The sequence below is a fragment of the Equus quagga genome, chromosome 2, assembly GCF_021613505.1.
Source record: "Equus quagga isolate Etosha38 chromosome 2, UCLA_HA_Equagga_1.0, whole genome shotgun sequence".
NCBI classification, from domain to species: Eukaryota; Metazoa; Chordata; class Mammalia; order Perissodactyla; family Equidae; genus Equus; species Equus quagga.
Window position 1 is genome coordinate 31,723,696 of NC_060268.1, and position 26,216 is coordinate 31,749,911.

The 26,216-nt window shown below is 42.6% G+C and overlaps 1 protein-coding gene across 9 annotated transcripts in view; it reads right to left on the reverse strand.

Annotated features, from left to right (window-relative positions):
- Positions 1–26,216, reverse strand: part of RYR3 (ryanodine receptor 3) — a 484,984-nt gene that overhangs the window by 21,670 nt on the left and 437,098 nt on the right. For 3 of the 9 annotated variants that reach the window (XM_046653250.1, XM_046653249.1, XM_046653243.1), the window contains exons 72-91: positions 25,246–25,377; positions 24,667–24,779; positions 21,742–21,838; positions 20,037–20,143; positions 19,358–19,409; positions 18,303–18,359; positions 17,037–17,136; positions 16,806–16,885; positions 15,304–15,380; positions 12,726–12,799; positions 12,450–12,467; positions 11,945–12,025; positions 11,421–11,509; positions 10,316–10,444; positions 7,944–8,048; positions 6,133–6,214; positions 4,150–5,480; positions 2,204–2,262; positions 1,303–1,474; positions 95–181 (exon numbers count right to left, since the gene is read on the reverse strand). In XM_046653250.1, coding sequence (XP_046509206.1) covers positions 95–181; positions 1,303–1,474; positions 2,204–2,262; positions 4,150–5,480; positions 6,133–6,214; positions 7,944–8,048; positions 10,316–10,444; positions 11,421–11,509; positions 11,945–12,025; positions 12,450–12,467; positions 12,726–12,799; positions 15,304–15,380; positions 16,806–16,885; positions 17,037–17,136; positions 18,303–18,359; positions 19,358–19,409; positions 20,037–20,143; positions 21,742–21,838; positions 24,667–24,779; positions 25,246–25,377 — 3,042 coding nt within the window. Of the gene's footprint in view, positions 1–94; positions 182–1,302; positions 1,475–2,203; positions 2,263–4,149; positions 5,481–6,132; positions 6,215–7,943; positions 8,049–10,315; positions 10,445–11,420; positions 11,510–11,944; positions 12,026–12,449; positions 12,468–12,725; positions 12,800–15,303; positions 15,381–16,805; positions 16,886–17,036; positions 17,137–18,302; positions 18,360–19,357; positions 19,410–20,036; positions 20,144–21,741; positions 21,839–22,759; positions 22,860–24,666; positions 24,780–25,245; positions 25,378–26,216 lie in introns of those variants that run through there. The other 6 variants (XM_046653245.1, XM_046653244.1, XM_046653242.1 and 3 more) reach the window with 4 other exon arrangements.

Sequence of the window (26,216 nt, forward strand, 5' to 3'; positions counted from 1 at the left end):
TTTTGCTCTCATTAAGAGCATAACTTCTTTTACATTTTCTTTTTTTCCCGAATATATAGTATATTTAGCAAATAGCCCCTGAATGAAGTATCACCTTGTAAAAGAGCAGGATGAAGTTGATAGCGAAGGCTACAAACAGAGCAAGGAACCTCAGGTTGTAGAAATTCCTGGCCAGGTAATGCTGAAAAGAAAAGGACAGGCAGAAGTAGAAGAGCTTTGGAAGGGAAAGGGACCGCCCCTCTCTCACACAGAAGGTCTTTTCTGGTTAGAAGTTCACACAGGACTAGTCCTAGTCTTGGTAACCACTCTTTTAGGACAATCCTGGCCTTCTTATGACTTATTTGGGGGGGGCGACCAGAAATGTTGATTTAAAAAAATTGCTTAGAATGATGCTCAAAGGAACTCTGCTCTGGCTTATCCCTCAGGGAAACAAATGCCTAAACCTGCCACCAGCAGAGGACTCAAATCCTGCTATGAAGGTACTTGTGTGTGTGTGTGTGTGTGTGTGTGTTCGTGAACACTCCATTCAGGAAGTAGTCTATTTGAAAATTTTGAGTGATTTAGGCCCACAGAAGACCTCTGCAGCTCCCACTCTGAGTGCAGCCAGACTGTGGCCTAGAGTTCTTGTCCCTTTGTAAGTCACAGCCTCAAAACCTCTCCCTCTCCCCTCTCAGGAGGCCCCATTCCCATTCTCACTGCCACCTTCCCTGGAAAAAATCAGCACTCGAGGAGCACTGGAATGGTGGCTGCTTAGCGAAAGCTTTCAGTCTCTGCGGAGGGGGCTGGTGCTGGGGAAGGCGGTGTCCTGGCCATCGGCAACTGTACCTCAGTGGACAATTTGTCAGAGAAAGAACATTACAAGCTGTGCTGAGGGCTGATTGTGTGTGGAATAATAAAGCTTTTGAGGACTATGTGAGAACTTAACCTAACAAAGAAATATTCTTCCTGCATCCCAAATGATCAACTATTTCTGAACTTTTGGATCAGGATCAGCTAAGTCCCCACCTAACACACATGAAGGACCAGCTAGAAAGAGGTGTTCCCACTCTCCTGGTGAGAGCACAGGTCAGATACTGCTGGGCAGAGGAGCTGGTGTGCTTGGTTTTTTCCAGGTTACCCCTTTTTCTTTTCCTCCAACACAAAAGGAACAGGCAGATAAACAAGAAGAGGAAAAGAGAAGGAATGAGAAAGATAAGGAAGCGTAACTAATCAAATGGTGAAACAAAATCAATGGGGCCACTTCTCTGAGGTCAGCCTGGGCCAACGCCTGCACCTGGAGTGGGCCAGGGCCTGAATGCTTACCAGTAGCTTGGTCTGATAGATTTCCAGTCCTTTAAAGAAATTGGCCATGAAGGCTTCAGGCTTCTCAACTTTCTGGCCACACCGTCGCTTCTTCTTCTTTGTCGCTTCGGCCCACAGGGCCTCGGCTTGCACTTCTTCTTTGGCTGTATCCTCCTTCTCTCCATCTTCCATGCTGCAGGAAGAGAAACCCACTCAGTAGAGGGGGACAGAGGGAGGCCTAGCTCTGACAGGGAGACTCAATTATAGAGAAATCTGGGCTGAGAGAAGTGGGAACTACAATTATTCCTTGAGGGTGGGAACTTTAGGTTTTCATCACTCCACAGTGCTGGGATATCAACTTCGTATTCACAAGTGGTGCCCACTCTGATGAGCCATGGTCACCGGTGTACATCAGTTATACACAAGTTTGTAGTCTTCTTCTGAAATTAGGCTTAGCAACTTTTTTCCCTTCAGAAAAGCTGTCCTTTATTTTCTAAGCCTTCATGGGAATTAGTGATAGTACCTATTCTTCTAAGCTTGTGGTAAGAGTTAAATGAGATATTGTATAAAAGAGCTTATCACAGGGCCTGGCATGTAAAAGGTATTCAATAATTATTAGATATCATCATCAGCAGCATCATATGAAGACACTAAGTGTGAATGTTTGATAATTTGTTTGGCCAGATAGTGAAACTCTGATCTACTATCTGGATTATAAAGTTAGCAGGATTATTAGAATGTGTTTATTGTATAGCTAGAGTAAAAATAAGTGTATCCAGAGCTTGCACAATATCTGTCTTGTATTAACAGAAATCAAGTTTTCCATTTACCATAGCAATAGAATAGTGGATGCTATCAAGTAGATGTTATCTAGAACTATCTACCATGGCAGTTAGAGTGGTGGATGCTACCAAGAACTTACTCTGCCTTCTCAGACTCTACTTTTCCTTCTGCTTCATGTGCCGCTTTCATCTCTGCTGCCTAGACAAAAATAACAATCAGTCAAGGTTTCCTCGAATAAATGAGCTCATGGTGATGAGCCATATTGGCCATTTTCATCTCCTTGGTCACAAGTCCCAGTGGCTTTCTTTCTTCACGCTTCTGCTTTTCTCAGGATCACAGAACATAAGGGTCCTGCTATATATGAAGCTACTCTGGAGAAATACCAAGACAAAGATTTCAAACTTGAAAACTCAACTGCCTTGTTATTATTCAACTCAGAGAAAACTTGTGCTAGGACATTGTCAGAGCCCCAAGGCAGTGGTCCTACTGCTCCATGAAGTCAGGGACAGACAGAGATCATACCAGATCCAATCCAGAACCCACTTCCATAAGACAGGATTCTTGCCTTGTCTTCAATTCTCTTACCACCACCCTAGTCCCTCTGATGACCAGTGTACTTAGAACAAAATTCAACCTCCTTACCAAAGCCTTGTTACAAGGCCTGCATGATCATGGCCTTTTTCTCCATCCTCATCTTGCACCACTTGACTTGTTTCTTACACCCAAATCTCTTTCCCTTTCCTGGGACATTCTAAATCCTTCAGTGCACCAGGACCTTTGCAATAGCCGTATCCTCTGCCTGGAGTATGACTATCCTGGTGTTTTACATGCCTGCCACCCCTCAGGACTTGGTTCAGATGACACATTTTCAGAGGTCTTCTTGACCATGCTAGTTTTAGTAGGGCCCACATTCACTCTGTAACACATGACCTTGTTCATTTATTGTAGCATGTGTCACAAATGGTAATGACTTTATTGGTTGTCTTCTTCCATTAGAAGTTAAGCTCTATTAAAGCAAAAATGTCTCTCTTGTTAAGCAATGTATTCTCATATCCTAGGAACATAGCCTGGTATGTAGCAACCTTATTACGTATGAAATTCTGTCCTAGGACCTGGGGCCACACCAGGGAGCAAAACAGAGTAAATAAATTAATACTGTAATACTGTAAGAATGCCTACAATTCTGATGTTTCCTTCCCTGACTCTCCAAACCAGGTGAGAGTTCTCTCCTACACATTTCCATAGCATCTAGCGTTCTGCCTTCTTAACATTTTTCATGCCTGTAATGACTTGTCCCATATCTATCTTTTCCACTAAATTATAGGGACAATGCATTTCTCATTCATCACTGTATTCTCAGAGCCTAAAACAGTGACAAGTGCATATTAACTATTCAATAAATATCAATGAAATGAAGAAATAAAAGTTGTCCACGGGCTATGATCTCTTCACATTTCTCTCTATACTCTCTTTAATGTTAGAATGATGCTGTGAGTTGGATGTTGCAACAGAGGGGAACAACAACTTTCCAAGGCCAAGGGGCTCGGAATTACTGCTATTTTATACACTTAACCTAGTAGACTGACTTGAAGTTGAAATTGGATGATGGGTGCCATGAGAATAAAAATGTCCCAAGCATGATAAAACTCACTGGGACACTTACAAAATCACATGATATCATCTGGGTCTTTTGGGACGCTGCAGAAGTATTGTCTCAGAAGAAAGTTCTCCTCCTATCCTATACCTGCTTTTCTACCCTCTCAGTTCACTGAATGAACCTGTGTACTATGAGAACTAACCTTCTTTCTTGTATGGAAGCAAAGGTGAGGGTCACAGACCATCCTGTTTGAACTCTACAATGCAAACTGAAAGACCATGCAGCAATTACACACTGAGACAACCATCTAAGTCTCCTTCTCCCCAGACACGGCAGAGCTGGAATTATAAGATCAGAGTAATCACAGAAGAGCTGGTATCTAATACAATGGTGGCTCCTAGGGAATTGGTGTCCACACTGATTGGAAGTTACAGTGGCAAGCCTTTTGCTGAGGATAAAGAAAGATGATAGAAACAAATTATGCTTACCTGTGCTTTCCTTTTCTTCTGTACAGCACTCTCTAGCGTAGGGGGTTCATCCTTGCCAATAATCTCAGAGAGGTCACCCAAACCTACTTCGGGCCCTTGCTTTAAACCACTTTCTTTCTTTGAGTGGTATCCAAAGAGATCTGACATAATATCCGCATCTCCTTTCTCACCCTTTACGAAGTATACCAGTTCAGTTGCGATACCTGGCTCAGTCACTTCTGCCCTCTCAGCCTCCAAAGCATCATCATGGATACCAAATTGGGTTGGGTCAGGCATGTCACCCAGGATCTTGGTCACTCTGATGTTCTTCGCCCCTTCTACTAGGCCCCCTCCAAACACTGTGTTCCAGAGGATCTGAAAGATACCTCCCAATATGGTGAAGAACAATTGGAAGAGCCCCACGAACAGTGTCCAGAAGAAAGAGAAGAACACTTTCACCAGTTCCTTCACAGTCATCTTTTTCACCTTCCTGTACTGCTTCCTGAGGTTCTTCAGGGTTGCCCTCTTGAGAAAGTTGGCAACATTTCTCCTCACTGAGGCACAGGCCATGGCAAATGCAGAGACAGACTCAAAAGACCTGTCATCCTCCTCTTCACCCTCAATTTCTACCACATAAGAAGAATCTTCCTCTGCCTGTTCCTCCTCTTCTGGCCTGTCAGCTGAGTCAGACTCAGAGATTTGAGATGCTAACTGCATTTCAAAGATGGTATCCTCACAGAAGTTCACAAACAGTTCCATTTTTTCTTGCTCTCCACCTTCATTGACAACATCAAAGATGAACTGTCGCTTAGATTCCTTCACTTGGGGCTTCTCCCATTGAGTTCGACTGGATTCACTGATCTCAAAATAAACACGCTCAATTTTCTTGGCCCCACCCATAATCTCAATGCGTCCTAGGTATGGTTCAAAGTAATTTAGCACACTTTCTGCTGGGTCCAACAGACTCTTAAGGCGAGAATCATTCGGCATATGTTCAGAGAGATTTGTCAATAACACTGCCACATTAAACCCTATGTCCTTGGCTGGTTCATGGAACCGGTCTACAAAATCAATGTAATTAAACATGTCATTCTCATCAGCTTCTGCACACGAAAGGAGAAAGTCAATCTCCGACTGTATGTACTGTTTTTGCCCTTCCATGGCCTTCTGGAATTCTTTTTTGGAGATAATGCCTTTACCATCTGGGTCATATTCTTTGAAGGTGTCTGAGCTGGTTAAGTCTTTAAGTTTCAAGAACATGTCAAAGAATTTCAAGATCATTTCTACATTGGTAGATGACTCTACCAGTGTGTCAACCATCTGCTTGCCAATAGTTCCATTTACCACATTCCCTGTGAGGCAGGTTCAAAAAGACATACAAATATATAAATAAACCCAAGCCATCACATAACTGGTCAGGTAGCTATTTTTAGAAGACTTATGTGCCAAATCAGTCAGCTGTTTTCTGACCGTGATGATTTGGAAATGGGTAGGAGGGAGCAGCAAGCCATAAAGACTACACCACTAGGAGCCAAGGGGGAAAGAAACAAAGGGAATAAGGAGATGGCCACACCAGTGCCTTTTATCTGGCCTGGGGCCTGGGAAGTGGTTTCATGATCAGATTATTGGGGACACATAGGGATAAGTGGTGCCCCTCTTATCCCCTTAGACCTAGGAGGGTGCCCAACTAGATGGCTGGCATACACACTGGCAGCCAGATGTACTGAAAAGCAATGGGGAGAGGGAGAGGATAGGGAAGAGCAAAGCTTGGAGGTTTTCCCCAGTTCATTCTGGCTTTCCTATTGATATAAAATGAGTTGGTTTCAGGCTTTGTCCATCAGACCATGTGCCCCTCACTCATTTTTTGTTTCTGAAAATTTGCCTTTCTAACCAATGTCAGATGGCATCAGTGACCTGCCAGAAGGATAACCTGCGTGATTAGTACGGTTAGTGCTTGGACCAATTACAGTTGTGTGAATGCCTAGTTATACCAAACAGCCCAACCTTCCAGGAGGGACAGAAGCATCACCACCATGTCCTGAAGGAGATCCAAGAGTTCCTTCAGCAGCTCGATCTGACTGGAATCCTAGAACAGAAACAGGAGATACCCCTGAGCTATCTGATCCCTCAGCAAAGTACAGGGCAGTGAGCAAGAAGAGCCTGCTCTGGAAAGGTCAGGTGAAGGCTGCCTCAATCTCGGGAATGAGCTCCCTTCTCATTGTGAATGTGATGTCTCATCATCCACCGCCTGTAGCATCAGGAGGCTCACTGTAGCAGGACTCGTCCATAGTGCTCCTTTACAGCTTTCCTTTTATTAGTACAGTGTGGCAGACACACACTTGTTGTCCAAAACTACTGAACAATCCAATCCACCAAAGAGCTGTTAGGGATCTCTAGTATTTATGTGATTGTTTTTTATACTGGAGAATTACCAGTGAGCTTTTGGGGAATACTATTGCAATCCAATTAAGGTATCAGGTTATAATCACCCAGTGGGTTCTCCTTTCTTTCTGGATTAATTTAGGTTCTCTTCATTCTAGTTGGTGGTGATCTGGGTGCCACTGGTCCCTTAAAATGTTATAGTATTGAGGCGATTCCTCTGGATGGTTTTGATACTAGTCTGTTTGGTTTGAATTTCAGCATTGCAGACAGGGCACTGCCAGGTTAGCTCTGTGCTTTACGCCCTTTGAAGTCACAGAAGGAAAACAAACTTTGGAAGATCTGAGGTGGGCAATCTGAGGGGGAGATTGAAAAATGCACTATGGGCCACACTTCTTTTACAGACTCTCTCACAAGGACAGTTCTTTGTTTGGCCCTTCAAATTTCAGAGGGATTTCCCCCCCATCTTTGGGGGTGTCACAGCTATACACAAAATGGAAGTGTCGAATACTAGAGCTGGAAGCGACCTCAGAGGTCATCTAGTCTAATGCCCAATATTTTACAGATGATGAAACCAAAAACCAGAAAGAGGAATTGACTTCCTGAAAGCCACCAGTGAGGAGGTGGCCGGGCCAGACTCTCATCTCTGGAGCCTCTCCACTGCACTGCCCTGGCTAGGCTGACATAGGAGTGGACGTATTACCGCTGAATCAGCAGCCCTCCCAAGAACTCTCTCCTCCCACAAGGCCAGAGTCAAAAGGGGAAAAATGAAAGAGTTAAATAGCACATTCCAGAAGAGAGGAGGCAGGTGTGACAGCCTTGAAAATTTTAGATCCACATTATTTAAATTAATGCTGCAAATGTTACTCTAATCAGCCTGAAACGCATCCTGAAGTTCTCCCTCACGTGTTACCATGGAGAGAGATCGACTACTCCATACACTACATTTATTTGTTCATAATAAATGCTCTGAGCGATTCTGATTCATCTTGCCAGAGAGATGGGGAGTGAGAAGGAAAGGCAGAGACAGGGAGAGGGGGAAGCAAAGGTGAGAGAGAAGGGATATGTGAATTACGGAGACATGCAGACATTTGACAGTTCAGACAGGGCTGGTAGATGGTGATAAAGTGACAAAACAGTGACAAGGAAGCAAAAAGGATTAGCACCATAAAAAGCAGTGGGGAGGCAATTATGAAAAGGGTAGGTTGGTGGGACACAAGGAAGGAAGCTGCGTCCATGCAAAAGCCTGTCTGGGACCCCCCTGGAGGCATTCAATCCTGTCTCCCATTTAGACTTTCAGTTTTAAAAATGAGACCTAGTCTGCATGGCTTCTCAGGCCTTTTGATCAAGCAGCCATATCCACAACGGGAATACCAAGGGGTGGGAATTGACTTAGCATTCACACCAACAACACATTGGGGAACGGGCCACAGTACCTGAGAGAGTTTCATCTGCATGTTAGCAAATACATGGAGGAAGCCGACCACCGCGTCCCACAGCCTACTGTGAGCCAGGCTCTGCTGGTTCCCAATGCAAGGGCCCTATGGAGAGGAGGACATCCTTAGTTCACTTAAACATCATGGGCTGCTCTGAAACTTGTCCTCATAAGGGCATTTGACATCAGCTTATATGAACAGACAGCTTATTCCAAAAGTCACATATTTTGTGCTCAATATTTTCTCAGGATATTACTGGTTTTTTTTTGGTGAGGAAGATTCAGCCTGAGCTAACATCTGTGCCAATCTTCCTCTATTTTTCGTATGTGGGATGCTTCCACAGCATAGCAGATGAATGGAGTAGGTCCATGCCTAGGATCGGAACACGTGAACCCGGGCCACCAAAGTGGAGCATGGAACTTTAGCCATTTGGCCATGGGGCTGGACCCCTTACTTTCTTTTTTTTCCCCCTACCCCTGATCAAAGGAAAAACCACTAGGAATTTCACAGTCTGGTGATTTTCAGAGATTTTCTTTTAGCCTCAGAATGCAATCTTCAAATAATATCTTACACTGAAAAATATTATTGAAACGAGTGAAATGCTCTGGTTGAAGCAGAACTGAAGAGCACTCCTGTCTGCTCTCCCCCACACCTCGGCCTAAAAGGAGTTCTGAGGAACTCAAGGGTTCCGTGGAGCACACTTTGAAAACCAGGCCCTGGCCCACCTATTGTTTCAGGCAAAGCTATACATAAAATGCTATGACCACATGGCTAACTAATCAAGTAACAAAATCTGAATAATATTCCTAGGGTTCAATTACTTTTAGGATTTTCTTATCATCAACCTAAACATCAGGTATAATACCATCTCTAACCATCTTTTCTGAAAGCCAAATATAGGGAGACGACTTCATTACCGGGTTGTATTTTCCATGTTAATAACCTTTCCCATTTTTGAAGATCATTATTGAACCAACGTTTCTTATCCTTAACTCTTCCTTATAGTTTATTGTTTTCTACCCTTTAATCAGTCTCCAAATCACTCTTCAAGAAGAAATTTCCAAAAAGAATACGGATATACCTCAAGTTCTAGAAAAGGCTTGGCAGAATTCCCAGGGAAGAGGTGAGCAGGAGAAACATGGCCTGCATCCCTAAATCACGTGAGCTTATTTAAAACTCACTGTTTATGTACGTTTCGTGTTTGATCTCTAGAAGCCTCTAGATCTTTTTTGGAACAAAACCGGTTGTTGAAAGAAACTCACATTCACCAAAATAAGCTTCTCCTTTACTTTTGGGTTAAGTGCTCCATAGAAAATTCTGCAGATTAGGATGGGTTCTGCAGAGAGCAAATCAGATGCTTGGCAAATCTGTTCCATGATCTTCATGGGTATTTCACATTCTGTGAAACTTCAGATCAGCCACTTGTTCCTAGGTTTATCTCTCGGTGTTCTTACAATCCTTGCATGACAAGGATCCATCTCTCCCTTAAAACCTTCCTTTTCAAGCTGATAGCCTTAGTTTTGTGTTTATTTTAATATGCAAATATGATCTGAGTGTGCCAGCTGGCTCATCATATGGATCTTATATTACATCACAGAGGGCTGTGATATGGCTAATGATTTTATAGCAAATGATGCCTGAGGATGCCCTTTGCTCCTTTTCATCGTAGCTAGACCACTGTAGGCAATGAACAGAGAATGTTGTGAGCAGAGAAAGAATGCTGTGAGATCCAGACACTCAACATGAAATTCACTTGTAGATTTGACTGCCATTGCACATGGTTCATGTACTTCTGAAGTTACCTCTTCCATACAGTTAATTTCTGACGAATTAGTATGATCTCACGAAATCTGGTATCAATCTCAAGACTCAAGATAACATCATTAATACCTTTTTCCCTCATTCTATCAATCATTTCTCCACCCTTACTGAACACCTATGATGTGCCAGACATAGTGCTAGAAATGAAGAATTTTAAATTGAATAAGAAATTTTCTGTCCGCAGAAAGTTTTCAGTCTAGGAGGGAAAGCAAAATGTAACTAGATAAATGCAAATAAAGTGTGACAATGCTAAGAAGAGGTCACAGTAGAGGACAATAAACTATAGCTTCTCACAGAGTGTAGGCACTATTGGTTCTTATTTACAGATAAAGAAATATTGTTCTTATTAAGAGACAAAGAACCAATATTGAAATATTGGTTCTTAATTATAAAGAAATAAAGAAATTTATAGATAAGGAAATATTGTTTAGCATAGGTAAAGATAAAGAAATAAATATTGTCTTATTTATAGATAAAGAAATACTGTAGGGAATACAGAATATGGAAATGTTAGAAATGTTGTCTTCAAGCATGCACTGTGTGGCACACACCTGGATGTATTCCGTAAGAGAATTGAAAATCTGCTTCGTGACTGCCAGAGCTTTGGAAAAATTGTGCTGTCCAGATTCATCAATGATGTCCTTCCCTGAATAATACCAGTAGAAATCACTGATTGATTCCTAAGAACAAACAAGTAGAGGTTAGTATTTCTCAGACTTCAGTCAGTGAAGCTGAACTCAATGTTCAGGAAGAGGACAAGAGAACATCTCTATGACCTCTTCGTTATGACAGGAGCTGGAGCTGGAGACTGTGAAGAAGCACTGAGATATCTGATCCCCAGCATCTTTTAAGTACAAATATCCTTCTGCAGGGAAGAACAGATAGGAGAGACAACAGCATTCACCCCGACTTGGGTGGCTATGATATAGAATAATTTATTTACAATGGAAAATGTACATTAAAGATTATAATGATTACCACTCAAATAATCATAACAACAGCAGCAACATAATAGCTGACACTCTAAGTGCCAGGCATTGTTCTGAGCCTGTTACATATATTAAACCTCTCCATCTTTACTACCACCCTAGGAAACACGTGCTGCCCATTGTATAAATGAGAGAATGGAACAAAGGGAGATTAAGTAGATTGCTCCAGGTCACAAACTGCTAAGTGGCAGAACCAGGATGAAGAATCAGCAAAGAGAAAAGACAATCCTTTTTTATGTTTGTGGAGATTTCCTTGATAGAATTTAGACTTTCTTTCAAACAATTAGACCAAGTGACTCTCAACACTAAGAACTTGTAAACTCCTGTTCTTCCTACCACTTTCTGTACCTCTTTTTCTTAGTGAAAACGCTGGTCTCACTCACAGACAGTTTTATAGCTCTAGGGCACTGTGGCTAGCTTCTCACTGGCAAAACTAAAGTAAACCACCATTTTGTAATATAAGATTTGGTATTTAACCACTTCCCCCACTTCACTCTTCAAACACACTTTTTAGGTATTTGACTGCCCACAGTGTGTGGACATAGGTCACAACACTTTCCTTTTTGGGGCTTGACTGTATCTCGGGCCTTCCCTGAGCCTGTGTATGTGTCTTTAGCTTTCAGAAGTGTATGTGAGGTGTGCCACGCTCCAAGGCCCTCCCACTCACCTGCAGACGCAGAAGGTAGTCCACAGTGCTGATGATGACATTCACGGTGGTGGTATTGCCCATCTGAGTCCGCAGGAAGTTCTGAAAGTCTGAGAACACCAGGGCTGGGTCAGAGCTGGTACCTGTCACGCCTAGGGAATTAGTCACACCCTCTTGACTAAACTCAGAAGCGACACACTATGTGAAAAGCCTTACAAGGCACACTGCTTGGGTCTTGGCACATCCTGCAGGTGTCCCCGTGACACCAGAAACTGGACCTAATGAGCCCTGAGCAACTTGACAGATAGGATTGGGTGTTTAGATTCACCAACTGAAGATGCTGGAAGCAGCTTAACCCCAGATGGCACTAAATCACTTTAGCCATGAAGCTAAAGATCACGTTACACGGGGTTTCTTATTGAGGAATGGATTAACTGTTGTCCTTGAGTTAGCAACTGGTTGTATTAAATGTGGCATCCTGAAATGAATCATAATTTTGCACCTGAATGTTGTTTTCCCTTGACAAATCAATCTGTTCCACTTACCACTGTTATGTCCTTCACAAAGTAACTGTAGGAATCTAAAGAGATCTCGTGTAAACTCGTCATTCTGGAGTATTTTTTCACCTTCAAAACACAGAATACTGGTGAGCATTTGTTTAGCTTCTCAACACAGAACACCTTCCAATGCCAATGACTGCAAAGATGCTAAAGGAGCTCTGTCAGAAAGGTTTGGAAAGGGAACTTTGGATGAATGGGGACAAACCCGATTAACTGGACGGGAGGCTGCAGAACACAATTACCAACAAAGCTAAAACATTTGGCCCCAGGATGCATTTGTAAGGAAACCAACGAGGCTAATGGCAGCAATGATTCACAGCCCATAACCATGCTTTGCAGATGGAAGACTCTTCCTTAATTAAGCATCAAACTTTTGAGTTAAACTCAACATGCAACCACCAGGCCTAAAATGTGTCTGCACTGAGGCAATTAAATAAGATCCCTTAGGATTCACACACTGTGGGAACTCAGGTCAGAAACTCAAACTTACCACGTTCACGAACAATGACTGGTGATAAGAGAAAAACAGAGAAATCCAAAGTAAGAAAACCATAAACACCGTGACAAATTGTCTTTCGTTAAAACTGGCTCTATGAACAAATTCAGCCTGGATGCTGGCTTTATCAAAGCTAGGGATGGAAATATTTTGCTGAAATGGAGCAAGTCCTTGCAGATAAAGCAGGAGTAAGCAGGGGCTCTAACCAGAAATAGTTAATTAAGACTTTAATCAGGAAGAGAGTGGCCTTCACATTCATTATTTACTTACGTGTTCCTTCCTCGGTAACCATCCCCAGGCCTTCAGCTTTGTTCTGCCTCTCAAATGCATTCAAATCAAGGACACTTGTAATAGATGAAAGAAAACAAGGTTCAGGGCTACACACGCTAGGAAAATGGATTTTTAATGTCAATGTACCTATTGACTAAGAATATCCTGTCATTGTATTATCATAAATGCACTAACACATTATAGTGTGGTTGACACCCTAATGGTTCCCTGGGTTTGTGCCAGGCAGTGTTGTCCAAGGATGCCTATGGCTCACAGACCTTGTCACGTGCATGGAGAGGAGTCAGAAACACTTATGATGACTCATTTTTTGTCCAGTTTGAGTCCTTTCTTCTGGATGAAGATTTAGAAAGCCTTTCCAAATAAAGAAGGAATAATCTGTTTCTAAGATTTCTCAAGGGAAAGTTTACTTTAAATTGCACTAATTAATGTTGACCTCCCACATTTACCAGGTTTCTTTGAGAATCACAAGGAATTGCGATTTTTAGTGTTTAGGATGAATACTGATGGAGAAAGCTACAAACTTCCAGATTTCGCCATACTCTTAGAATTCTTGCACCATTCAGGAGCCAGTGGTAGCCAAGATTAAGCTTTCTAGAATCAATGGTGTCCCTAGCTGTTCTTGAATCTGTGACAAGTTGGCCTTCATTTTTGTCTCCACTTTCCCCAAGCTTCCCAGTCACAGCCACCACCAAATCCTACTTAGCCAGGAACCCCTAGTACAACCACAAACTTGATAATGAGGACACTGTAGGATCATATTTCCAACTGGGGCTCACTCAATTTCTCTGGTAGGGTCTAACTCCTTCCTAATCTGAAAGTTTTCATAGAACATAAGAGCATACTGTCTGACAAGAATATAGCTCTTAGGGATGCTTATGGCTGAGTCCATTAAGACTCTGCAAAACCTTGCCTTCCTTTTACTATTGGGCAAGGGAAATGACTGTCAGATTGGAAAGACATTGGGTGAAAACCCAACATCCTTTTTCCCCTTTTAGGGAGTTACACACATTCTGCAATTCAGATGAATTTAAAAGAGAAAACAGTGAGAATTCCTATTGCCATCTTGTTGGTTTTCCCCAATCCTGCTGTAAAAAGGGGCTGCTCAATAACACAAAACTATCCTTCTACTTTGGTTTTGCTGTCAAGGGGGGATAACATGGAAACAGGACATTTGGAAACAGGACATAGCTGCTTTGAAGCAGCAGTTCTGATTCAGGAGACAATCTATGCACCAGACATTGCTGACCCTTACTTCATCCCGAAACACCCATTTCAAATGTTTTAATTTCTCTAATGCTTAAATATTTTACAAATATGTATTATTTTTATAATCAGCAAAAAACCATTAAAACATCTTAAAACTTCTGTTAGAACTCAGCCTCTAAGGGTATGTCACCTATCCCTCCAAGCCATCACCATAAATGAGTTCAGCAATATTAAATATTACAGACCAAGGGAACTCTGGAAATTTACTTGAGAATTTGATGAGCAATACAGAGCTGAACTGCCTTGATTTTTGCCATCTCTGAGTCCACATGTACTATTTTAGCCTCAGTGAGTCTTGTCTGGCAATATTACATTTTCTTTTCCGGCGAGAGGTAATAAACAAGGTGGCCGTCGGAGGGGGAAAAAGGAGCTGGGAACAAGGGCTTGTACTGCAGCTTGAGTATGCTCCCCGCGACTCCAGGGTACCCCACCCAATCAAATAAGGTGAGCAAAATTATGAAGTTCATCAAAAGAATGCCCATCCTTCAAATTTACAAATGGAAAACCTAATGCTCCATTTTTAAGAATATTAATTGGAGGCAAATGAACTAGATAATTATTACTTTGATTTTTCTCAGAATGCAGACTATTAAAAATACATGTGAATCTTAGAGAATAAGCTGACACTTTTCTTATATTGTTGGCTCATTTCTGAAATGGTAACCTTACGACTTTTGGTTACGAATTATTCATTTGTCAGGGGGTTCAGCCATGAGAGGAGGCTTACACAACTTAGTAATATAAATGGAATGCTTAATGCTTTGTTTTTTAGGCTATGTCAAAATGTTCCCATGTCAGAATGTACCTTTGTCAAAATGGATGTGTCAAAATATGTACCCACCAAATACCTATTCAGGCTCAAAGACTAGTTAAGGACAAAGATTAACCAAGTGCTTAATGGGTCTAATGAAAACACAGCCTTGAGTCATAGTGAGGTATTTTTCCTCTTTTCCATTCTTTTCAGGTTTGACTTTTATGAGCATGTGTGTTTAGAAGAAACTCAACATGCATACTCAGCTCTGAGGAAAATAACAGAAAATGAAGTAAGGGCAATTAAAAAAACAAATAGGGGTTGTGTGTGTGTTTGTGGCTAAAGGAGATTACATTTTTCTCTCTGAATGCTATTTGCTGGAGGAACAATACCCATCCTCTTAAGCTTTCTAAAGTAGGTCACTCCTCTCCAATAATTCCATGATAAATCAGTTTATTTTATGGTCCTCCCCCCACCCCCCTTTCCTGTGAATAGTGAAGAGTTTTAAAAAAATGCTATGGTTGGTTTTCCCATATTTACCTGCAAGACTGCATAAGACCAGAAAGGCTTTGAAAGAATCCAGCATCCTTTTTTTCCTTTAGGTAATCTAGCATTTTCTGCAAGGGAGACACATTTTAAAAGGGAAAACAATGAAAACTACGTACTGACACTTCTAATTGTGATGGAGAAATGGCAAGTCCCAGCCATGCAGGCACACTGAGGCAGACCCAGGGCAGAGCCACCTGTGGACTCAAATCTTCCATGTGCTTGAGCCCTATCCTCTACCTAAGGAACCAGAATCTCTTAGGGTGGACATTATACTTTATGAAAGTCCACCAGTATTTCTGCTGGGGCAGTACAGTAGATCTTTGACATTCCCAGATTTACTGTTTGAAGTCTCTCCTATTTGGGAATAAGCACCAGCACTGTGATCTGGTAATGTTTCCTGTTGCTGAGGTATAATCTGAACAGCTCATGCAATGAGTTTTGCGCACTGGAGCAAGGAATTTAGCCAGTAATGAGCCTGGTTGAGAGCTCATTATCTCCTTCACAATGAGATTTTGTTTCCTCTGTTCTCTGTTACTGGGAAGGCAGAAACTTTGTCTGATGTAATAAAAATTTTGTGGCTTTGTTTTTAAAAAAGGCTCTGTGGGAAAGTCAACTGGTGGGGCGATGATGGAAGAGAAGAGAAAGTAAGGAGTATCTTAGAAAATGGCAGTTCTTAATGAGCAATTTGTTTGGGATGAATTAAAGGCTGGGAAAAATTATATGCAATAACAGTAGTTATGAATTCGAATATCATGAGATGTAACCCTCATGAATGCCAAAAGTCTTTCAAATTTCACTTTCCTGTGCACAGATGCTTTTAGCCAGAGCCTGGAGTGCCTGAGACACACCAGTGCATTCCTGTCTTCTGCAGCCAGTTTCAATTCAGACTGCTGAATGAATTCCATGCACCAGGCACTCTGCAGGATGCTTCTGTGTGTTGTCTCATTTAATGCATGATGGCAGGGGTTTTTATTTGCATTATTTATGGCTACATGCTCCACCCCTAGAACAGAGTCTGGCCCCAGTGCATAGTCAGCAGTCACTAAACAGTTATTGAATGAATGAATAAATGGATGAGTGAACAAACAACAGGTGTGTGGGGTTTATAACTTAATTGGTCAGGCTCCTTGCTCACAGTAAGGCAACTAAGTGAAAGGGTTGAAATAAAAACCCAAGGTTTATAAAACTTACTTTAGAGTATACTTCTGCAAAAAATCATCTAATGATGAAAAAAGAAATGTTTTCCTCTTCGAACCCTAGGTAAATCCTCTTTAATAAGTACACATTTGTCTGTAGACTCTCAGCCCTGGTTTTATCTCAGCCCTGTGTTCCCAGCTACTCTGACATAATTGGCCACTAAGGACAAACACCAGCAAAGGTGATTGTGGGTAGCCCCCTCTGTAGCAGAGTCAACACTTCTTCCCTGAAGCATGACAGTTGTCGAATGGGAAGACCCCAGGAAGTCTGCACTACCTCCCGCGAATCCCCATTACCTGTTGCACGCCAGCGTTGCCCCCATTCAGAATGGCAATCCCCAGCTTCAGAGTCTCGACCACCATGGGGCTCATCTCCCCTGCCATGGTGAAGATTTGATTGAATTACCAAGGAAACAGGGTGAATCAAGCCTACTGGGCTTTATCAGGACTCTTTAATAATGACTTCATGTCATAGCATGACATCACCGTGGTAGTTATAGGGGCTCATCCAGAAATTAGGGAAATTACCTTTGCTGGCACTTATCATCTGAAGGACCATCTCTGCGGCTCCACGCTCATGTAGCCGAGCTTGCTGATAGAGGGTTTTCTGCTTTTCCATCTCTTTCTCCTGGAAAAAAAAAAGGCAAGGTAAGATTTGTTTACCCCCAGGAAATTCACCGTGATGAAATGAGTTGAGAGAATCTTTACTTGCTTAAGGAAGGCAATACACATCATTTTGGACAAAGCAGATCTCTGAAGTTTACTTCCAGACGCTACCCAGCTTTCCAAAACTGTCCACCCATAATTCCCTCATATTTTTTTTTCTTTTCTCTGCTTTATCTCCCCAACTCCTCCCTGTACACAGTTGTATATCTTAGTTGCAGGTCGTTCTAGTTGTGGGATGTGGGACGCCGCCTCAACGTGGCCTAACGAGCGGTGCTGTGTCCGCGCCCAGGATCCGAACTCTGGGCCGCCGCAGCGGAGCGCGCGAACTTAACCACTCGGCCACGCAGCTGGACCCCAATTCCCTCATATTTTGATGACGACTTTTCCACTTTTTATACTGATAGGTAACACACAGTCCACTCCCTTTGATACGATAATTATAGCACATGACCCCAGATTAAAATGTGTTTGTTTTCAATGTTCTATCCTATGGGGAAATCTGCTGAGTGGTCAACTAGAGTATATTTGTCTGAATGTAGGAAACACCCATTTATCTAGAACATTCGGAACACAGTTAACAGAGACTCTAGGAGATACGAGAGACTAGAATGTCAAGGCTTTCCAGAACTGGAATTACATTCATTGACTTTTACTGTTGTATACTTTGTCTATAAAAGAGCACAAATCAACCAATAGAATTTTATCTTGGGAGATCCAGGGTCCTGCAGTGCCTCAAAATAAATTTGCTATTAATTACATTTACAGAATGGTAGTGCCAAAAGCATCCTGGTGTCTCCATTGATTTGAATGTTCATTTTTACACGTTTGAATCTGTCCTTCTATGGCCCTTGTTACTACCACACTTGGGTAGAAGTAGAATTTCCCAGAAGAACAGACCTAATGGGGTGATTTGATGACTGACTGGCTACCTGCTACCTTTTGTTAGGCAGACAGACAGACAGACAACAGTAGTGCAGCTAATGGATGTGCTTTATCCAGGCAGACCTGTGTATTTGCCGCCAGATACATATGTTGGGTAAGGCATGTGTAATGTCAGTGCCCACCTCTGAAAGTCCTGCCTGTTGGCTTTGGAGGCTAGCCCTGTCTTCAATCTTAGTGAAAACTTACTTCAAATGTTTTTTCCTTGTCTTCCTCTTCTTCTTCGTCCTCCCCACTCTGACAACTCTGGATTCCATGGAGCGGGGAAAGGAGGAGACAGAAAACAAATTGAAGGTGAGCCTCATAAACAAGACTCTGTTCTATTCTGCAAGGGCAGGGGACAGGATGTAACTCACAGGCACCTCAGGACCTCAGCACTTTGTAAAAGCAAGAACATTGTGACCACTGCAGGGCAATGTTCTACTCTAAATGCCATCTCTGCAGTTACCAAAGGGTTCAGAAATGAGAAACGGGAACACCAGGATCACAGAATCAGTGGGGACCTATCTGGTTTAACCACAGACCTGAAGGCCTCTACTTAGCAAAGTTCTGGCGTAAATTGAGAGACAGGAGTGCAGGGAGCTGTCCTTTTCTAAACAAGAACCAGAGGCCTGGCAATAAGATTAGGGACAACTAGGATGTGAATCCCCAAGTGCCCCTTCCCTTCGAGACCCTGTGGTGCAGCTGGAAAGGAATAGCTGTTCCCACACCCTAGCATATCCCCCTTTCTGCCTGACATGAAGTTTTCTCATGTGAGAAGGAGCAGTTCCTTTATCTACACAGCACTCCAGAGCCACCATCCCTCTATGTGACACAGAAACATCATCTCTAGTCACTTTGCCTCTTCTAGAATACTAGGATCTCCTTCTAGTTTCTAAGCCTGTTTCCATAAGCACTGAACCTCCTTCATTTACAGATGTGTTTGGACTGTTGGATGTGTTCTGAACATTGAGTGAAAATGTATGGATGGTCTATATGCCTTAGCCCTGTTTAGCTGACTTAGAACTGCCATGTACACCTAGCCATTAGAACCCACTGTTTGTGCAAAGCTTCAAGGTTTCCTTAGGAGGATGGTAGAGTGGTTTACTAATGTCACCCATTCGGCACATGAGTCGTGCAATGCCTGGAGCCCACGTCATGCCCGAGTCCCAGGCTTGCTGCTTGACCTCACAGTTTCTGTGTGCCTGCACAGCTCTAAGGGAGGACAGAAAGAGTGAAACAATGGGCAGAAAACCCAGGTGTACCTTGGCCATCATGCTGGAATAGGAGGTGTACAAAGGGTCGTCTTCCAATTTGCTGGAAAGAATAGAGGAAATATTTAGCAGGCTACCTTTTGGACCCAGCAGAAAAGAATAAGAGCTATATAAATCTGAAATTATATGTACAGTCAAGTGCCGCATAACAACATTTTGGTCAACAATGGACTGCATATATGACGGTGGTCCCATAAGATTAGTGCCATATGGCCTAGGTGTGTAGTAGGCTATACCATCTAGGTGTGTGTAAGTACACTCTATGAGGTCCACACAATGACAAAATTGCCTAATGATGCATTTCTCAGAAAGTATCCCTGTTGTTAAGTGATGCATGACTGCACTAGTGAATTAATTAGAAAACCCCCTTCCACCCCGATCCTTAGAAACCACTCTGAAATCTGCATCAGCATTGGCTTGACATGGAATTCAGGGATGAAGGTTACAGTTTCGGGCTGCTTAATCTTCAGACTCAGTGTCTGGCATTATGCTGACAGGGCTGTGGTTTATGTAGTTTCCCCAGATGTTTCTTGATGGCCAACAAGAGCAGCAAGGAGGGCTTCTCCAATCTGCCATCCCCCTTCCATGCACTGCCATCTGTGAGAGGGTCTGGGGTTGACACAACCATGCCTGGTGCCTGGGAGAGGCAGGCTGCTCTGGTGGTGCTGACCTCCTCTCCGTGAGAGCATTGCGGCTAAAATGGAGAATGATCTGATGAAGTGGATCTGGTTGCTTTTCTGTCTCCTCCTCCTCTTCCTCTTCCACCTTGGGGGATTTCTACACAAACCAATGCAAACAGGTTTTAGGCATGGATTTCACACGTGCCACACAACCGCATGCAAACAAAGAGAAGGTAAAGCGCAAGGCACGGAGTGCATCAGACTAAAAGCACAAAGAGAAACCACTACGTCACAGATTTATTTCAGGATAGAAGCCCTAAGGATGCAAGGTTTGGAATATATATGTATATATATTTTTTCAGCCAATCAAAGAGACATTCCAATTTTAGGTTAAAACGAAATGAAAGAAAAAGCAAAGCCCTGACCACGGGGGAGGAGCTACAGACCCCAATCAGCAGAACTCTCATGCAAGCTCTGGGCACCCGAGTTCAGGAGGGAAGCCCTGGAGAGTCATCCGAGAGGCTGGATCTCTCGGCTAACACCTGAAATTTCTCTGGGAGAGCTGGGTTGGAAGTAGGGGCGGGGCAAGAGGTACAAAGCACTGGGGCTATTTTCGGTCTAATAGCTATTCTAATACTACTCTAGACTCAACCCAGATAAGCATTTCTCTTTCCTAACCTCACTCTTGATTCTAAACATCTTGCTGTTCCCAAGAGACGCTATCCTGGAGCTGCAAGCCTTGCGGTTTCTCCTCTTATCAAGACTTTTTTCCATCTCCTTTTACAGAAAGTTGACGCCAGAGGTAAAAGTGAGTTTTCTAGCAGTGGCAGAGCCAGCAGGGTGGAGCATATTCTGTAAATTGGTGAGAACTGCATAGGCTGTGTGAATGGTTCAGAAGTGGAGGGCTGAAGTCAGGCTCCTTGTCAACTTCACGCTAATCAAAAAACTGGGAAAACCACGGAAACTTCTACTGACAGGAATATATGAAAGGAATGAAGGGTGTGAAGACAAATGGAAGGAAAATGGGGTAGTAAGATTAATAGAAAAAAAGAGAGAGAGAGGGAAAGATAGAAAGAGAAAGAAATGTGGGGAAGAGTAAATATGAGAAACACAGGGCAGGACTAATGGACAGAGTATGGGATAAGAGAAAAGAATCAATTGGAGAAACAAAGAGAAAGAGAAAAGAGATCCATGGGCTGGCCAAAGGAGAGGAGGGTTTCGATTCTTTCTGAACTAAAGCTCAGCTGTGCTGCTGCAATAAGCTTTATCCCCCTTGCAAGTTGGTTTAAGTAGTTTTAGAGCATGAAGTCTGTTAGAGACGGGGCATGATGAATTTTCTGAAGGGCCAAATACAGACATGTGAGATGCAGGAAGGAGATTTAGATGTGTCTTCCCCAAAGCAGAGCTACTGACCGGAAATGCAGGGCCTTGGCTAGGGTGGGGTGGCCTCCTGCAACCAATGGTGCTCAAAACTTAACTTAGCATGAACCTTCCATGGCATGGCTGTGCAGCCCACGAAATATTAGTTGTTAATAATGATGAGGAGGATGACAACAGTACTAGCACCTCCAAGTGAAATTCATCCTCTGGCTCTTATGATGATTAGCAGGGCCTCCCCTGATAATTTATAGTTAGTTTCTTTCAATTTATACACTTGATTCTTTGTGAATATTTAACTGTTATAACGCACAGACATGAATACAAAAATGAAATTCATTCACACCCATATCTGCTCCCATTTGAGTCAGTACTTACAGCCAAATCCTGTACTAGTTTCTCTTCAAAGGAATACTCCTCTGTTTCTATCCAAAATCTCTGATAGCCATGGAGGAAGAGGTTAATAGAGCGGTGCCTGAGCGGAAGGGGTAAGAGTGAGGTCAAGAGGGATCCGTGGGACACCTTATTTTAGTTGGGGCGGTTAACGGTTAGTAAGCAGGACAGACTTTTGTACAATTCTTATCTTCTGATTGGTCAGGGTAGCCAGTGGAAGCCCATAGGTATTTATTTCAAAGAAACAAGAACCCTCTATCATGGTGGTTCCCAAATATCTGGAACGAACATCTTCTGAATGAAATAACAATGGTTAGTGCAAGACCTGGTAGTTACTGTAATCCTGCTCTGGTCTCACAGGGTCTTTATCACATTTCCCCTCTAATGAGAAGTAATTCATTAGTTCATGGAACAGTCCGAAATATTTGCTTAATATGGCAATTTGATTATTCCTTTTGGCTGATCACCTGTCTAGGTAATCCAATCTAAATCATGCTAATGGTGAGTGGTTTAGTCTCGGATATGCTGAAAACAGCAAAGTGTGTCAGGCACCACGCCTGCAAGGTGTGCCAGCTTTACTTAGGAAGGCCAGGCTTGGGCATGCTGCTCTCATTAGCACAACTTCTATGTGCCTCCTGAGTTCCCGCTGTGGCCCTGGTATCTGGGAACACTGAATAACTGGCACGAGCCACTGACTCCCTATAAGCCAGGACTGACTTCTGGGAATACGAGCCACTGAATAGCAAAGTGGTCATCAAATGTGAGCAGAATAGTGAGAAAGGAAGGAGAGAGAAAAGGAAGATAAAGGTCAAGACCAGAGTGATCAAGACCTGGTCATGGTTTCCGGTAGAAGACAGACCTTGCCATCTTTCTTCAAAATCTGACCAATCAGAGTTCTTTTTAAAAAATTGTACAAATGTGTGTTTTTATGGTAATGTTAAATTATGATCAAGAAAAGAAGAGTGTGCAGAGAATGAGTATGTCTCTCCACAGGTTACATTACCATTAAAATAGGTATAAGCCTGTCATACTGAGTTTTTTCATTAACCTTTTCCAGCCAAACCCGTTGAAAGGTGCTCAGGAAGAAATTGTTAATTTTGTGTCTGGAGAAAAGCATACAGGTTTTCTTTTAAAAACTAACACCAGAGAAACAGTTTCCACATAATAAAAGAAATCCCTTTAGCCCTTGAGTTTGGGACACTCCCTGCAGTTCAGATCATCACAAGATGGAGAAGTGTGGTCTCCATCATCATCTTCTTAGTATTTGTTTTTGTTGTTATGAAATCTAGTCACACTGCTCCGTGCCAGGGAGATTGGCCAGGGCAACCCCTCTAAAACAACGGGGTTGGGGTGGGGGTGGCCATGTTTCATCAAGGATAGAGAGAATTCCTGGGCTTACTCTTACCCATGCAGAGGTAGAGTCGCAGAAGGAGCAACCAAAATATGAAAGGATGGTACTAACATTGTCAGTGGATTTAGAAAAAAATGCTTGCTTTTGAGAGATGTAATTTCTGCCTAGCTGGCCCTGGAGACATGTACGTAGAGCTGAGGCCAAATCAGCACAACAGCAGGTATGGATCTTTACCAGAGGGGAAAGTGAAGGCCTTCCGATGTTTCATCACTTCTAGAAAACAAACAAAAATCCTATGCATTTTTGCTTTTCCACTGGGCTATGAATTTCAGTTTGTTGCCAGGACTTCGGCCTTCATGCCCATGGCCACTTGACTTATTTTTTCAGCTTTTTATTCATGAACTCTACTTGATTTTGTGGTGCCTCATCCCCTTTCAAAGACATTAGTCTGTTTTCTTGCAAGACCTGTAGGAGCAGGTGTGTGTCTCAGAGGCCATGATTCTCCACCATCTTCAAAGACCCTAACTAGGAAAGTTCAGTTGGCCAGTTGGCTCAGGACAGGGTTATAGGACACTCTGGACAAATGATGGTCAAGATGCACAATTTCATGAGTGCAAAATATCAAGCACAGGAACAGTCTTTTATCTGCTATTCCAAAGAAACACCTTTATTTACATGGGATTCAGAATGTACTTGTCCAAGTCAGTTTATGTTTCCTGACCAGATGAGGAGATTCCTATTGATTTGAAAATTGATGAAGCAGAGGCTGATGTTCAATCACCAGCTTTTTTTATGGATCATAGGCCCAACCTTACTGACTCTGCAATCAGTGTGAGGATTGGAATGTGGCCACGTCACCAATGGCACTGAGTCAGTCTCAGTGGTTGATGCTGGCCCAGCCTGCACTGATACTCTGCTCTATGTTGACACAGCACATGTTCACACACATTCCAGAAAAGCGTTTACATATTTTTGACTTCAGAGTACAGACTAAACACACAGATAAGGGCATCATGCCCAGGACGGGCCTCTTAGAACATCTCTAGGCAGTGCCCTTTCTTTACCTTGAAGGCAAGTACATTACGCTAAAGGATTCTCAAGTTACATTTCTGTACTGCTGAGGGAACATAGTAATTTTTATGCCATCCAAGTGCCTGAGCAGAGAAATATTGTTTGATCTGTTGATGGAATTTGGGGTAAAGTATTTTAGAAAATAGTTCCATTTTTCCAGGGTGCCTTTCCATCCTCACAAAGAATTCCACCTTGGTAAAATAAGAGCTTCCATGTGCTTACTGGGCTGACTTTATGATACAAAACAGTAAGCTGAGGCAGGCATGGGGTACTAGGGAATTGCATCTGTTTTCAGTTTTTATGCTTACCTTGACTGCCTTAGCAGGCCATTATACTAAACGCAGACTGTAATGGCTCCATGGGTGAAGGACTCCAATTCCTACCCCTTGGATCATGAGTGTCAGGGCCAGGAGAGAACACAGCTGTGGGAGGATACCTTAATTCCTATCACTGGCTCACATGCCAGAGGAAGATGACAGAATACTTGCCTGGGCAGGTTGTAGAGAGGGGCCATCCTGAAACAGGCCACCACTGCCCGTTTCCGCTGCTTTGACAACAGTTTGTGCCAGACTGCCTTCTTGGACCTCAAAGGCTGTTCCACCTGAGAAGAAATTACATGGATAGGTGTGCACTAGGCTGAGTGGGTGGCAGAAGGTAGTTACTTGCACACCAGACTTCTTGACCCTGGAAGAATTTTGATTTCTCAACCGTAGTGAGCAAAAGGTACCCAGCAGTAAATGACTGTTTGTTGAGGTCTTAGGTTTTCTTCCTCCTCCCAACTGATTTTGGTTGTTTATTGCTTAACAACAGCTTTAAAAATGGGTAGGGGACTTGAACACATCATTTGAGCTAATGGCAAAAATTCATAAAAAACTGAGATGGGAAAGAACTGAGGAGTCTGCTACCACAAGGCACCAAGATGACACTTGGGGGTGAGCTGGGATGATCCTTGCTCCTTGTTTTCTGTCTTATGAGGACACTTTTAACTAACAGCTGATTGTGGAGAGAAGCTTTATATTCTCCAGGATAGTCTTGCTTCCTCAATCCTCAGGAAAGATGCTCCTTACCTGCTCCAGGTGGAAGACAGCTGCTGAAATTCTCTGCACACGTTCCACTGTCTTTTCTGGATTGGAAGGCTCTTCACTCTTCAAAACATCTTTGTAGAGGTTCAGTTGCCACTTTACAGCTGGATCGTCAGACTGAAAATTGAAGCACACACATGAAATAAGCAATCTCCTGTACCTCTTATACTGAAAAAGCCTTTTATTCCTAGTATGGTTACATAGTAATCAAGATTCTTTTTTATTATTGCTTCTCTCTCATTTTCTCTATTATCTTCATCAGAACACTGAAGATGTTATATAGAAGCTTCTCATGCTAGCCTATCTGTCTCTTAACTCTTGTCATGTTTCCATCCCTTTCTTTCTCTGTACTGCACTCTAATTTCCTTAAGGCAATCTTCCAATTCGTAAATTCTCTTTTCAGCTGCGTCTAGCCTATTTTTTTAACCCCAAAATTGGATTTTTAATTTCAAAGACTATTTTTTTTTTTAAAGATTTTATTTTTTTCCTTTTTCTCCCCAAAGTCCCCCGGTACATAGCTGTATATTCTTTGTTGTGGGTCCTTCTAGTTGTGGCATGTGGGACGCTGCCTCAGCGTGGTCTGATGAGCAGTGCTATGTCCGCGCCCAGGATTCGAACCAACGAAACACTGGGCCGCCTGCAGCGGAGCGTGCGAACTTAACCACTCGGCCACGGGGCTAGCCCCAATTTCAAAGACTCTTTTTAATTTTTGTAATCACTATGTAGTATTTTTCAATCCTATCTGTCCTCTCCTTTTTAAAAAATAAATAATTTTCAAGTCTTGCTTTATGGATTCTATTGCTACCTTTACCTCTTTAAAAATTTCAACGCTATTTATATTTAAATCTGTATCTTTTTCTAGGTCCTTAGGCTTGAATTTTAACTCTATTTATGTTTAAATCCCTTCCCTTTCCTAGTTCTTTAGGCTTGAATTCTTCCCTTTGCTGCGTTTTCTG